The following is a 14,863-nucleotide window of genomic DNA, read 5'->3' on the forward strand; positions in this document are numbered from 1 at the left end:
TTATCGCAAAGCCACATGTAATAGGAACAAAATGAGATATCGATCATAAAAATCCATGAATTATTTTCGAATTTATTAACAATTAAGCGAATTCGCCTATTTTCAGAAAATTGTGTGTGCGTACAAGAGTGTATTTTGAGTGTAAATTTTACATGTGTTTTTTCTGTTATTGTAACAAAAATTTTAACAAAACGCAATAATATCGGACTAACCGTTTTTGAGTTATCATAAATTATGTGGAGAAACATTTAAAATTCATAATTTTAGAAAAAATAATTTTAAAAAAATCTATCCATAGAATTTAAAAATTTTACCATTTTTGTACTACTGGAACCACAATACATCAAAATTGTGTAGTGGTTTAAAAATCCTCCAAAATTTTTTCGATTTTGTTGCCCTGTGTTATTCATGAACCTTAAATAATCAAAAAGAAAATTATTCAACTAATTATAAATGTGAATTATTAAATGTTCCATTATTCGAATAATGAATTAATCAGAAATTTTATTAATAAAGATTATTTGTTAAATCACACATCCCTTATAAGTATATAAAAAATTCAATATATAAAGAAAAATTAAATATGAATTGTTAATTGTTTGCATTTTCGATATTTCAAAATTCTTCAAACAATTCATAACCAAATCTTTAAAAACCCACACCCACTATGAAGTTAAAATTAAAAAATAAAATCACAATTTATTTTCGAATTACATATTTACGTTACAAAACAATAGGAATAGTTTACAAATTCAAAATAAATATTGTTTACAAAGTTTAAAAAAAAAGTAAAAAAAAAAATAATAATTCAAAACACAAAAGCAATTATCAATCAGTGGGATTTATGTTTTAATTTAAAAATGGTCTTGTTTGGTGTTGTAGTAGACTTGACCTTTGCTATCGATGACACCAGTAGTTTGCACAACATGGCCAACAGTGCCAGTGCTGCCACCGAAACGGCTAGCGAAACTATAATGGATAAATGAAAAGTAAAAATAGAGAAAAACACAATTGTTAATAAAAAAAAAATTAATTTCGAATATATGTATTGTACATAAATATTTAATTGCAATTCACTGTCCACTCGCATTTGTAACATACATAAATAGTTAAAGAAATACCAATCTTTTTTATTGATTGCAATCAATTGAAAAAATATTGATTGATATTTATTTATTTTTTTTTATATATATTTTATGTTTACTTACTCTACATCGGGTGTGTGTGCGTTCAAAGATTGTGTAGTGAAGTGTGTAACACCATCAGCACCAGTAACCGATGAAGAGGATGAGGATGAAGACACTGAGTGCACTTGTCTACGTAAACGCCTCAAGTAATGAGCAGTCTGAAAATATAAAATAAATTAAAAAATATATGTATGTTTGTATAAATTAATAAGAATATAAATACAATTAATGAAGTGGATAAATAAATAAATCAAAATTAATTGAAAATTATAAAGAACATTTTAAAACTGATACACTACACTAAGGGCAACTGAAGATTAAATTTAATTTAATCTACGAATGATGTTTTTGGATCGCAGATTATTTTGTTTAACTAAACTAACAATTAAATCTGAAAGTACAAACAGCTGGTGACAAAATATATGTATGTGCAGGAAAACATAAAAAATGGAAAATTTCGATAAGAAAGAAACTTGAAAAGATTTTTTGTTTCAATTTGATTTTCCGGAATTTTTCAAATTTATTTTCTCTTTTCATAAATTACTCATTTTTATCATAACAAAATGTGACATTTTCTGACCTTGTGTATGGGAATGCTATGAAGTTTAAACTACAATCTGATTATTAATTGACATTTGATATTCAAGTAAAAAAACCAGCCCTAAGAATGATTATTTTGTCGTTATTTTCGAAATTAATTTCCTCTTAAACTGCCCTCTAGCTATTTGAATTGAATCAACACATATTCCATACATCATATTTAATCGACTGCCTTTATAATGCCCTTTTAAGTTATTTAATAGTTAAGTGTGTAGCGTGTACTGATTTAAAAACTGGAAGCCAAATGTGTTAATTGATGTCTTGTATTTTCTTGTGTATTTTCTATGCTTTTCTTTGTCTACTTAACTTACTTATTCAGTTATTTTGCTGTTTTATTTCTTTTTTATCTCATTTCTTAGGTATTTTAAAATAATTACGAATGAATGAACTCTTAAGTACATTTCATGAGTACCATGAGTAATAAAAAACAAACCAAAACATGCAGCCTTTGATGATGTCTTCAGGGTTTGGAGTTGAACTGATAAAATAAGTTTATTACTCTTGCAGCTCTAGAGGAAATCCCATCTAAAAAATTCCTCTATGAAAATGTAAATCTATCGCTAGCAGTTCAACATATCTTTAATACAGAAAATCTCTTGTCGGCTATTCAAAATTTCGTCTTACAATGTAAATCTTCCACTAGTCAGCAATTTTACAATTTCCTCTCTTAAATCAAATCTATTGATGACAGCATGAAATTTCCTCTTATAGGGAAATTCTCCGGCAAAAAACTTAAAATTTAGCAGCTCTAAATTTCCTCTATGAAGTGGAAATCTCAGCTAAAAAATTCCTCTATGAAAAAGTATCACTGGCAGCTCAACACATATATTTAATATGTGAATATCTTTTCTCGGCTATTCAAAATTTCCTCTTATATGTAAATCTTCCACTATTCAGCATACAATTTCCTCTCTTAAACGAAATCTATTGATGACAGCATGAAATTTCCTCTTATAGGGAAATTCTTTAACCGATAACTTCAGCTCTAAATTTTCTCTATGAAGAGTAAATCTCAGCTCAAAATTTCCTTTATCAAAAGTAAATCTATCGCTGACAGCTCAACATATCTTTAATAAAGAACTTGCCGGCTATTCAAAATTTCATCTTATAAAGTAAATCTTCCAATAGTCAGCAATTTTACAATTTTCTCTCTTAAATGAAATCTATGGATGACAGCACGAAATTTCCTCTTATAGAGAAACTCTCTGAATGAAAACTTAAAATTTCCCTATAAAGGAAATCAATATATCAAAACTGCTTTAATAAATGAAAGGTCTCCTTCAAAACTTCCTTGACGAGAAGAAAATCTATCAAATAAATCTCTTTCTGAAAGCTCGAAATTGTCTCTGATTATAAAATAAAATATTTCGCAGACAGCTCAAAGATTTCTCTAAAAAGTATTTTGCTGCCAATTCATACATTTACAATCTAAATTATCACAATGTATGGATATACTGGATGACTGGTTGCATGATAAAGTATGCTATTCGAAATTTATGACTTAAAAATGCTGGATTTACAATAGATGGGGTATCTTTTAAACGCGGTTTTTGTTTTAATATCTCATATACCATTTTGAAGGGTACATATCTGTCATTTATTCTCACTTAGTTATTGAATATGTCGAATTTTGTACCAACAAAGCGTCATATGCAAGAAGTTTTGCTTTACTTCTTTAGTTTGAAGACAAAGAATTTCAGGCATTACTTTATGAAGATTGTTGTAAAACTCAACAAGAGCTTGCAAAACTATTGGGAGCTACTGAAGCATCAATTGCAAAACATTTGCAAGCAGCAGGATTCATCCAAAAGCAGGAAAATAGTGTACCATACGAATTGAAGCCGAGAGACCCTGAAAGACGATTTTGCATGTCCGAAATGATGCACCAAATCATTACTTGTGATGAAAAATGGATCCATTGCAATAAGATCGTATGAGAAGCCCTGTACATTCATTCAGTAGTTTTAAAGTGACGTATCATTAGCTTAGAGTTTAAAAAGGCTAAGTCAGTTTTCTTTTCAAGGTAAGACAAAAATCATTATAAAACAGTTTTTTTAATATGTTTTAAATGTGTTAATGCTGGTTTATTTCCCTTCTGATAAGGTTTCTATTTTAAAAATAATATAGTTGAAATAAAGTGCTTTGGTGAATTATCACTTCTTTTTGAAACTTAACATATTTTCTAATACATTTATTAGTGGATATTTCTTGTACATTTTTCTTAATGTTTTTAACTCTTTCATTCAATTTGAATGATCTATTGTGCCACAAACTGCTGTCTAAAGTCTATGGGCACTGCTACACATACAATATAAATTTTCCGCAATCCAGTATAGCCATATTTATTGAACATTTAGCATGATGTATTGATGAATCGCGATCCATATCGAAGAATAGCTTAATATTTTGCAATTCGGATGACGGATCTCGCGATAAATATTGAGCGATTAGCATGATATCATTTTAAGATATGTTCGTAAGAAGTGAACAAATAATTTAAAAATATTAGCAGTGCAAAAAATAAAACAAATAAGACAGTAAAACATTTTACTAAATTTTTCTTACATTTCTTTATAAAGAAGAATTGTGTTCATTGAACATAAGTGGATATATTTTTCCCGATCATGCAACCATTTTTTAATCCAACTTTTTCTTTTCACGTTTTTCTACAATGAAAATGCAAGAAAATAGCTAAACAGTGCTGAAAGAAACTCCATCATTTGAGGATACGAAATTTTGTCATGATGGACTTATTACTTACTTACACAAGATTAAATAAATACATTAGACTTGCCCTTAAAAAGTAGATTTGCTTTGGATGGGTCTTATTTTGTTCGTTAGTAGCTAAAACTAACTACTGCAAAATTTAATTGAAAACTGATAACTAGAACACGTGCCGGAAATCGATTGAAAGTTGTAAAATTGGGTAAATAATGGTACTTTTTCCGATATCTTAAAAAATTACATACTTGAATACTGTTTTTTAAATATTTGCAATAAACCTAAGCTTCTAGTGAAAATTATCTTTCTAACAAGGTATAAAACAATAATTTCGAATGAAATATAACAAAGTTATACGAGTTTTATCTGACCAAATATTGAGCAAAAAGTGCTAGTTTACTCATATTTTATTCGCATTTCTATTGTTGACGAGTTGTTTACATAACTTTTGCATGCAAAACAGTGAGCAAATAATACAAAAATGTCGTTTTTCTTGAATATATGACGTAGGGAAATGCTAATAACTTGGTTATTTTTAACTCGATGTTCATGCTTTATACCTTGTTAGAAAGATTATTTTCTGTAGAATTAGACTTATTGAAAATGTTTAAAAAACAGTATTTAAATAGGGAAATTTTTTAAGATATCGAAAAAGGTACCATTACTTACCCAGTTTTACAACTTTCAATCGATTTCCGGCACTTGTTCTAAAGAAGACCCATCCAAAGCAAATGTATATTTTAAGGACATGTCTAATATATGTACATACTTCCTTTTAGCACCCATAAACTATTAGAGTCATAATTATCAAACCAAATACAGCGATTATATATATTTGTTCCTTTTAACTCCTAAAAGGCACACAGGGCGGATTATGTAACAGAAAATGTTGAGAATGAGGTCTTCCACAGGGAGGTGTGCTCGATCAAATACATAACTTGATTTATATCTCAGATTTGCCTTTATGTGCTAGACTCATTATATCAAACCCAAACGTAGCTTCCATGGAATTGTGCAACTATATTATAGTTAAATCCAATAATGGAGAACATGTAATAACACTAGTATTCATGTAATATGGAGAGTCAAATTTTGCTCAATGACAGTAGTTCCGAACAGGCTTTCAAGAGAGCTCACTCGAACCCAGTAGCTACCTAGAATGCTTTGTAGCTCGGCCCTACCGCCAAAGTTGGGCCCTAAGGCCCTCAATTGAGAGTAAATAGTTTTTATTTTAAAATTTAACACATTTATGCAAAATGGACAAGAGACTGCGTATGAACCAGCAAATTCGTTGAATTGATATTACGATATCCGTCTGGCATTTGAATACCACTTTCCGAATATATCGGGTAAGTTACGAAATTCGAACTGCAATAGGTTTCGTCAACTGCCCGAAGTTACTGAACAGTGTTTTGGCACTAAGTAGGATTCTAATTTCCCACACTTTTTCCATTTCCGGGAATTTGTAATACTAAATTTAGGCAATCATTTTGGTTGTCCAATGTTGGTCCAGCTTTTTTTAAGGTTTATAAAGATGTCTACATTTTTATTGTATTCTAATATTTAAGTGAATCGACCCAGTTAAATATGGAAAATACATAATTCCTTTCGAAAGAGAACTTTTTTAAATTCGGACCTTGTATGGGGACTAGGGACAAGATTTTCGCCATACTTTATAGTATAATTTCAGAGTTAGTGAACTAATTTGTGCAAAATTTTATCAGGATTGCCGCATAATTAACATTTTTACGACTGCTCAAACAGTATTCCGAGTGGACATTTCTGTGGGAGCTAGGTGAAATCATGGACAAACCTTATCAACAAATAGTATTTGTGCAAAATTCCAGCCAGGTAGTTCCTTTCGTTTGGATCCTATCGTGTTTTAAACAGACGGACGGACATAGCTAGATCGTCTTAGGAACTAAATCGATGAATATTACTATATGCTAAAAACGGCATAACAAAATCAATAAATAATCCCCATCAGTAGAATAAACTCATTGTTAAATTGAAATAGGTTATTGTTAACCAATTTATTGATCAATATGACAAACTGCGTCTAGCAAGAGTGCCTCAAGGCATGCATTACAAAACACCAATTATCTCGAAAAGTAATTATAATTTTTTTTTTAATTTAACGGTGACTTAATCTACAGATTTGTTAACATTTCCCTCGAAGGTCAAAATGCATTCTGACTTTTAGTTTTTGTTCTGTCAGCTGTTTTATGAGTGATGTCATAATCTTAGCACGTGAAATATTGTGTGTGTTTTTTTTTAAATCAATGTTTTACTAGCTTTTAGTCGCCCGATCTATTTGAAATATTCTTTCAGTCTATGAATTTGTAAATGTTAAACAATTAACAAAAAGTGTGTTGAGAATGCAAAGACTAAGGGGTGCCTCAGGGCACGGTTGCGGTTTGCGACTAAATTTATCGGCGTGTTATATATCATAGCTTTTTACTTTTTTGTTATATAAAAAAAATAATAGGAATGGCAGATAGAGACCGCAGACGGATTAAATTATCCGCCTTGACTCATGATCAGTTGGTACTCCCCAAGAAGAATCACAGCCAGGAAGTTGAAAAGTTGGCGAGTTATTCAATAAAATCGTATAATAACACTCTGCTACAAAATAACACTTTTTGTCAGAACTTAAAAAGCGACCTAATGGTGGTTATAAGCCTATGTGAGAGGACATACTAAAACCGTTTTCAAAGATTTTGAAACACCCTCAAAATTTTGAGTTATTTTCAAAAACTGTTTTAGGGTAGGTCGTAGTACTTTAGTACCTGTAACTCACACATTTTTAGACCGATTTCAAACGCTTAAACAATTATGGATTGGCAAAGAATTAGGCTTTCATAAAATGTATGTATGAAATATATATTCCAAAAACTTGTCTAAGTTTTTATAAAAAGTTTCGCTTTATTTTTAATTTTTTTCGTAATTTTTTCAAATTCAACAATAGATATTTTAATTTTTTTCTATGAAAACCAATTTTTTTGCAAATTGTTTTAAAGACAATTTTATATAAACAAAAATGAGACATTACTCGTTAAAATCGGTGTACATTTCTTAAAGTTATTAAATTTTATCGAAAAATGTTCGAAAAAATTTACCTTATAAATAGAAAATTTTACAAATATATATTTTTTTGTTTTTTTTATGCACATGCGCTGGGGGAAAAATATTAAAAAAGGTGTTAATGAAAAGTTGGATAACTTTTACAATTTTCATCCGATTTGAATAATTAAAGAACTAAATTTCCTTTATACATTTGTATAAATTTTTATAAGCTTTCATATTAAAATAAGCAATGAAAAGCGACTAAACTCAAAAATGTTTATAAATTTAGTTTTTCTTTTAAATATTCTTAACAAAAACAACACTTATAACTTACAAATGTATCAAAAAATGCACGTCATTTTAAAGCGTAATCAATTTTCTTTCCAAGCCCTTTAAAAATCTTAAAGTTGGACAAAAACTGACAGGTCGATAAGTTGGCGAACATCACTGAAAACGGTTTTTTAGAATAACTTCTGAACTTGAGAGTGTTTCTGAAAATTTTAGACGCAATTTGTTATGTACTCAGCAAGACCTATAACCCACGCTGGGTGGTTTTCCAAGTTTCTTTTCCATCGTAGCACCGTGTTTATATTTTAATGCTTTTACCCCTAAACCGGCAACAATGCCCTGAGGCACTCTTCACCTTTTTGCACCTGGTTCATAATCTTAATTTGAAAATTAGTTTCTGATGGCTGTTCTGAGTTTACTGGGTCAGTATTACCCTAAACAAAATATTAGACAACTTTTTTTTAGCTTTTTAAACTTTGTCGAAATTTCTTTCTGTGTAACTATTGATACAAAACGATTTTTTATTAAATTAATCCATAACTGGATGTGTCTTATATAACTAAGTAAATTAAAACTGGACTTTGCATTAAAATTAAAAAAAATAAATAAAATTCAAAAGTGTATATTGAATTAATTATAAATTTGATTAAATCAATAAATTTTGTTTGCGCATTAATTAAAGAATAAATTTGAGGTTTTACCTCCAACCATTCTAAAACAGCCTTAACATGTTAATTAAAAAAATGTTCTTTCCTAAAAAACATATTGAGAAATCCAAAGTCTTGTAAACACAATGACTAATAACAATTTAGGGAAAACCCCCCTAAAATTTTAAAAGCTAATGAATGATGTGCTAAAAAGCTAAACCTTTCTAAAAAGTAGTTTTCAATGATTTCTATTAAGCAGCCAACAAAAAGTCATTAACACTTTAAATCTATTATGTACGCAGCTATTTAGTAAGAAATTTCTTTAAGTAGAAGTTAAGTTGAAAATAAATAAAACTAGATAAAAATAAAACTAACACTAACATTAAACAAATAACAAATTTTAACATTAAAAAGCAAATGCCAACTAAATTCTTAGGAATCATGAATTTTTTTATGTGTACAACTTAAATTGTTCTAAGAATCTCTTTCAAAGATATGTTTTTATCTAAAGCTAGTAAAAATAAAAATGTTATAATATCTATAAACTTACATGAGGATTTACGGCATGTAAATTGGATTTGTGGCCATTAGAGTCGAGTGTATAGAAAGCCTTGGGTATGAAATGACCGGCATCTGAAAAAAATATAAAATGACAATGAAAAATAAGCATGTATAAAATTCTAGGAATTATTTAAAATAATTCCTCACAAATCGTGTTTCAATAATAAAACTTCTTTATATTTTTAACTAAATATAGAGATGATGTAATACACAATTTAAATAAAGATATTATTTAAAATATTCATTTGTTATCTTTCATTGTGTGAAATGATTTTAGCAACGTCATCATGATCTTACCAGAATCGGCCAAAACAACAGCCAAAAGAGCGGCCAAAAGCAAAGTGCATACAGCGAATTTCATTTTTAATTAAGTTTTTAATACGATTTTTTCCAATAACAAGTAATGTAAAACCTATAAGAAGATTATAAACAATAAACAAGAGGAAAAAATTAATTATTTTGAAATTTAATTAGTTAAACGCGTTAGACACCAACAAATTGTGAGCAAAAACAAGAATAAAACAAAAGTGTTAAGTAGCGAACTTGTTTTGTATTGTTTCTTTTTTTGTTGTCTTCTATTGTTTTCTTTTTTTTCGTTAAATTAAATTTTTTTTTGTTTTTTCGTTTAGAAGATTCTAACCGCACAAACTTACACTAGCTATCGACTGACGTTAACTAAACCTCAACCATTGTGAGTAAGAATTTTTATACAAACTTCAAGTTGAAGTTTATGGCCAAATCATCAGACGAGGTGAAGACGAAGTAAAAGAAAACAAACACTGAAAATAAACAAACGAAAAAATAAGAAAAAAAAAATACCAAACGCAGATGTGCCGACGCACAGTGGTATTGATAGAAAAATAGATGGTACAAATTTTATATCAAACGTTTAATCATTGTTCGGTACTTCATGAAAAAGTTTTAACAGAACGGTTACAATCATCAGATTTAGAAACTCTTTATTTTGAAAATAATTCGGTAGCCAGTGAACGAAATTTCAGAACTGAAGTGTTTTTAAGTTATTTACGTTAAAACCGGTTCGTATATGGCTACTCGGCTATCCCCAAAGTTGTTCACGTCAGGACTAGAGAATTAAAAAAAAAAATCACCAAAAATTCTGTTCTTATCCGAATGTCAAAATAGTGCTTGAAAGTATCTACAAAAATACTCTTACTAACCCACCCGATGGTTTAATATAAAAAAGTCGTAATTCGATTTGTTGTTACTTTACAGGAGAAGGAAAAAACTTAATAAAATCCTTAAAATTTTAGACACAAAAAAAGATTTAATGTAATTTTTAATAAGAAGAGACATCATATTTCATTTAAAAATTATTTTTTTTTTATTTTAATAAAGATATTTAATATACCCTTTTTATTTGATATTTTTGAAAAAAAAAATTAGTTACGCATTTTTTATATTAAGCCATCGATAGGTAAGAGGATTTTTGTAGATATTTTCTCTTTCAGTTCAAGATATTTTTATGTGAAAAACATTTGTGTTAAAATTTGTATCCATATCGATATTTATGCGCGTTAATGTATTTTCGGATGTGGATCTTATATCGAAGTTATAATCTATTAAGGGGCGATTGTCATATAATTGTGTTCGATCATATCTATCTTATGAGGAATCTACGGAATTTTATGGACTGATCGTAACAAAAACCAATATTCATTTTCAATCCAGACTAGTCGCAATCTATCAAATTGATATCAATAAAAGAAAGGCGCGTTTGAAAATAATCTCTTCACTTTTTATTTCGGAAACATAAAAACAATATTAAATTCAAAGTATTTAAAAAAATAATACAAATAAAATTGCAGTATGAATATATTTTCATCAAAAAATAGTTTAAAACTTAGGATGTTTAAAAAAATTTTGCCTGTATCAACAACATCAGTTGCGAGTAACGGAGGGTTAATGTGTTTTTCAGAAGTGGTCCTTATATAGAACCTATGACTAATTATGGGTCAATCTTCGATTCTTGGGTACATGAGGATTATTGATTATGCCATTTATTAGAGATTTATGTACATTTATGTGATTTAAGTGGACCTAATATGGGGCTATGATCAAATATGGACCAACATACATAACATCCAGCTGTTTGGTTTTTGCATACATATCACTTATCTGTGTAAAATTTTGCTCTAAATCGATAATTTGTAAGATATTTATGCAGGTTAATGTGTTTTATCAGAAGAGGACCTTATATGGCAGCTATGACAAATTATGGACTGATGTACATAAAATTAGGTATGGCGACTTTGATATGTATTAGTATTATTTGTATCGAATTTCAAGTAGACAACGAAATTTGTGAGAGATTTATGCGTGATTTCTGGGTCTAAGGTCAAATATGAACTGATTCAACCAATCTTCCGGTTTAAAATTTTTTTACATAGAACTTATCTGCTGAATTTTGTATGAAGACTGTTGTATGAAGGCATAGAGCCATATTCTGGATAGAAATTTGTATGGCGGCTGGAAGAAATCAATTCTTGCTATTTTCAACAGAGCTTGATATTTTTTAACAAAAGAACAATGTGTGCAAAATTTTCTAATATTTTGGAGGTTGTCTCACATTTTAGTCCATAACTCTGGTTTTACTTGCCCATTTTCAATACCTAAAAATTCATATCAACAAAGAATATTTATAGAAAATTTATCCGTCGAGGCTCTATGTCAACAACAGACAGATGAACATACTAGATCGTCTTAGAATTTTATAAGCACCCAGAATATATATACTTTTTAGTTCTGCGACCAATATTTCGATATGTTACAAGCGGAATGGCAAACAGTTATCTGACTACACACATCCAAATTCGGAACATGCAAAATAAAACGTATTTTTGTTTGTTTCCAAAAAGGTATTCATATTATTTCTCTTATCGAAAATCCATTTATTTGGATCATATTTTCCCCGTTTTAGGAATTTAAGTGTTATAAGCCCTTTGAATAAATGTCCTTATTACGATTTCTTAATCCGTTCTACTTTTACACTAATTCGTGCAGCACTGTTTCTGTCAACAGCCATTTGTCAATTGACTCTTGTTAAAATTTGAACGAGCTGTATCATTTAGTTTGTGTTTGACAGATTTTGGCCGATCGGAGATTGAAAGTGTGATAAGTTGTGGAAGACATAGGAATCTCTCATGGCTCAGTGGTGAATTTTTAATGATCAGTTGAGTATGAAAAAGCTTTCCGCAAGATGGCTGACGCGATTGCTCATGAATTAGGCTACAAATTAGAGTATCCATCTTTATAAACTCGACCGGTTTAACTTAAACTTTTCGGTTTTTTGAGAAACCGGTTTTTGTAAGACGGTTAACAGGTTTTAATGAAATATATTTTCTAAAGCTCATTTAAATATATTTTTGAAAAACTTTGATGACATTTTTAAAAATATTGTTTTATTTTATAGAAAACTAGTTGATCGCCCCGGCTTCGCCCGGTAGCATTTACTAATATTAGCTCTTCATGTTTCTCCAACCCACGCACACCACCCTGTTCTTATTTATTTGCAAATAAAAAATCTAAATTTGTACTGCATACTTTAGGGAGCTTTTTTATTACAGTTGACTGGAATCACCAAAAAAAAAGAATTTCCGAGTTTTACCCGGAATTTTTTAATTTTTTTTCTTTACAAACCATCTCATGAAAATTTCGAATCGAATAAAAAAAAATCAGCCAAATCGCTCCAGCCGTTCTCAAGTGATGACATTACATACATGGACCATTTCATTTTTATATATATAGATTGAGGCATTTGATAATATTTCGTATAATATATACAATAATTGCATAAACATGGAGCCATAAGAATCAAAAATTTTAAATATAAACCGGTTAACCGGTTTTTTTAAAGACAAAAACCGAAACCGGTTAAATGGTTTTTTTAAAAGACAAAAATCAAAACCGGTTTTTTCAAAAAACATGTAAAACCCAATGATGATAAGATCTTCCACATAAATTATCCCCATAAAATTCTGACAATAAGAATTATCTCAGAAATTAACTTACAACATTTTTTTCCTTTACTATAATACTCCCTTCAATCAAAAAATTTGACCCACTGTAAAAAAAAACTCAGACCGGCTGGACTATAAGTTTATTATAATTATAATCTAAAAGATGTTTTAACTTTATCAATTTTCTATGCAGAATTATATAGTCTACCGAAGTATAAAATTTCATTGCGATAAATCAAGCTACAAATCAAGATATTCTGGTATGCATTTATTTTATGATCTGGACTATATCTGAGATATATGTCGGAGATTTATTATAAATTCCGGATAGTTTCTCTATATCTCAGCAAATATATATCTCAAGTTTTCTAAAAATACATAAAATGTTATAAAATGTTTCGCATAATATACCACTGTACATTGTCAGCCTCACATTCTAATACGTAAACATTTTTCAGTTAAAAAAAAAAAACAAAAATAAAAACAACAAAATTAACACTACTTAAATCAGTTAACAATATTCAAGCTAACGATTTAAAAGAGCCCGTTTCTTGCGTATGAGTAATAGAGAGGATTGAAAAGAGGAAGAGAACTTCGTTTGAAATTAAAACTTCAAATTTAGCAAAAAATAAAAATGTTGCAAAAATAACAGCTAAATTTAAAAACAAAAGCCCTCCAGAACAGGTTTTATTATGAACAAACAAAAAAAAAAAAAAAATAAATTATTGAATTGTTTCTTTTCTTAACAGATTTTTTTTTTGTTATAAGATTAAAAGAAAGTTGAAATGTAAAAGAAATACAAGCATGATCCACTTTTTAATATGGTATTAAAATGAGAGCATATGTTTACTCTTGATCAATATGAAATTGTGTGAGTATTTTGGCAATATTTACACTGGGGAACGATGTTTGTTTCTGAAAGATTTTTTAATAACAACTCTGGCCACTGTTGTCGCTAACAATTAGCTAAAGTTTATAATTAATTTAACATTCCTATGTTTTATTGTTAAAGAATGTAGACAGTAGAATAAATCAGTATTTCATTTCCTTAAATTGCACGTGATCATAATGCAGATCATTAGTTTCATGTTTTGCAGACACTTGCAACATGTTGCAAACGTGGTAATTCCTTTTCATTTCAGCAAATGTTTAGAATACATAATATCCTTAAGGTTTTATGGGAAAATTTTAATGGCGGAAAAAGTTTTAATTATTTATGCATTTCCTATTCATAACTAAAGGGTGGGTAAAACAGCTAAATTTTATTTGTACTTATATACATAATACAGAAACATGTACTCAAATGTACATATTAATTCTCAAAGTTTTTTTTATATATTTCTATGACTCATCTGACTCAGAGCCCTTAAACTAATTCTATAATATTTCTTAATATATGTAAAAACAATACACAAGGGGCCAGTATTCCTAATTATTTTTATAGACAAAAAGTACAATTCAGTTAATATAGACAATTTGAACCTTCTGTAATATTGTGCTAATTGGAATTTTTGCCAATATTCTATAAAGTCATAATACCAACGAAGATTAATATAGAAATCATTGACATAAGCCACTTTATTAAGTAAATATTTACCAAAAACTTCATAAAATTGTTTTAAATGTACCAAAAACAATAATAAGGATTTTTTTAATTTGCTGTTTTTAACTTATTCATAAATTTTTATACAGTAATTTTTAGCTTCAATCGTAAGATTTTATACATTCATATACATATTCATATATTATTCATAAGTATATCTATAGTCATATTTCAGTTTCAATCGAAGATCGTTATACAGTCATATTTAAGCGT

At 28.8% G+C, this 14,863-nt stretch overlaps 1 protein-coding gene across 1 annotated transcript; it reads right to left on the reverse strand.

The window, feature by feature from the left end:
• Positions 1-679: 679 nt before the first annotated feature.
• On the reverse strand, positions 680-9,742 carry hui (hase und igel). The gene is made up of 5 exons (XM_065506615.1): positions 9,724-9,742; positions 9,368-9,482; positions 9,060-9,142; positions 1,209-1,345; positions 680-969 (listed from the first exon to the last, which is right to left on the reverse strand). Exons 2-5 carry the CDS (start codon positions 9,429-9,431, stop codon positions 855-857), a joined length of 399 nt encoding a protein of 132 aa, XP_065362687.1. The 5' UTR covers positions 9,432-9,482; positions 9,724-9,742; the 3' UTR covers positions 680-854.
• Between the last annotated feature and the right edge of the window lie 5,121 nt (positions 9,743-14,863).

Source organism: Calliphora vicina, chromosome 4, assembly GCF_958450345.1.
Source record: "Calliphora vicina chromosome 4, idCalVici1.1, whole genome shotgun sequence".
Taxonomy (NCBI): domain Eukaryota; kingdom Metazoa; phylum Arthropoda; class Insecta; order Diptera; family Calliphoridae; genus Calliphora; species Calliphora vicina.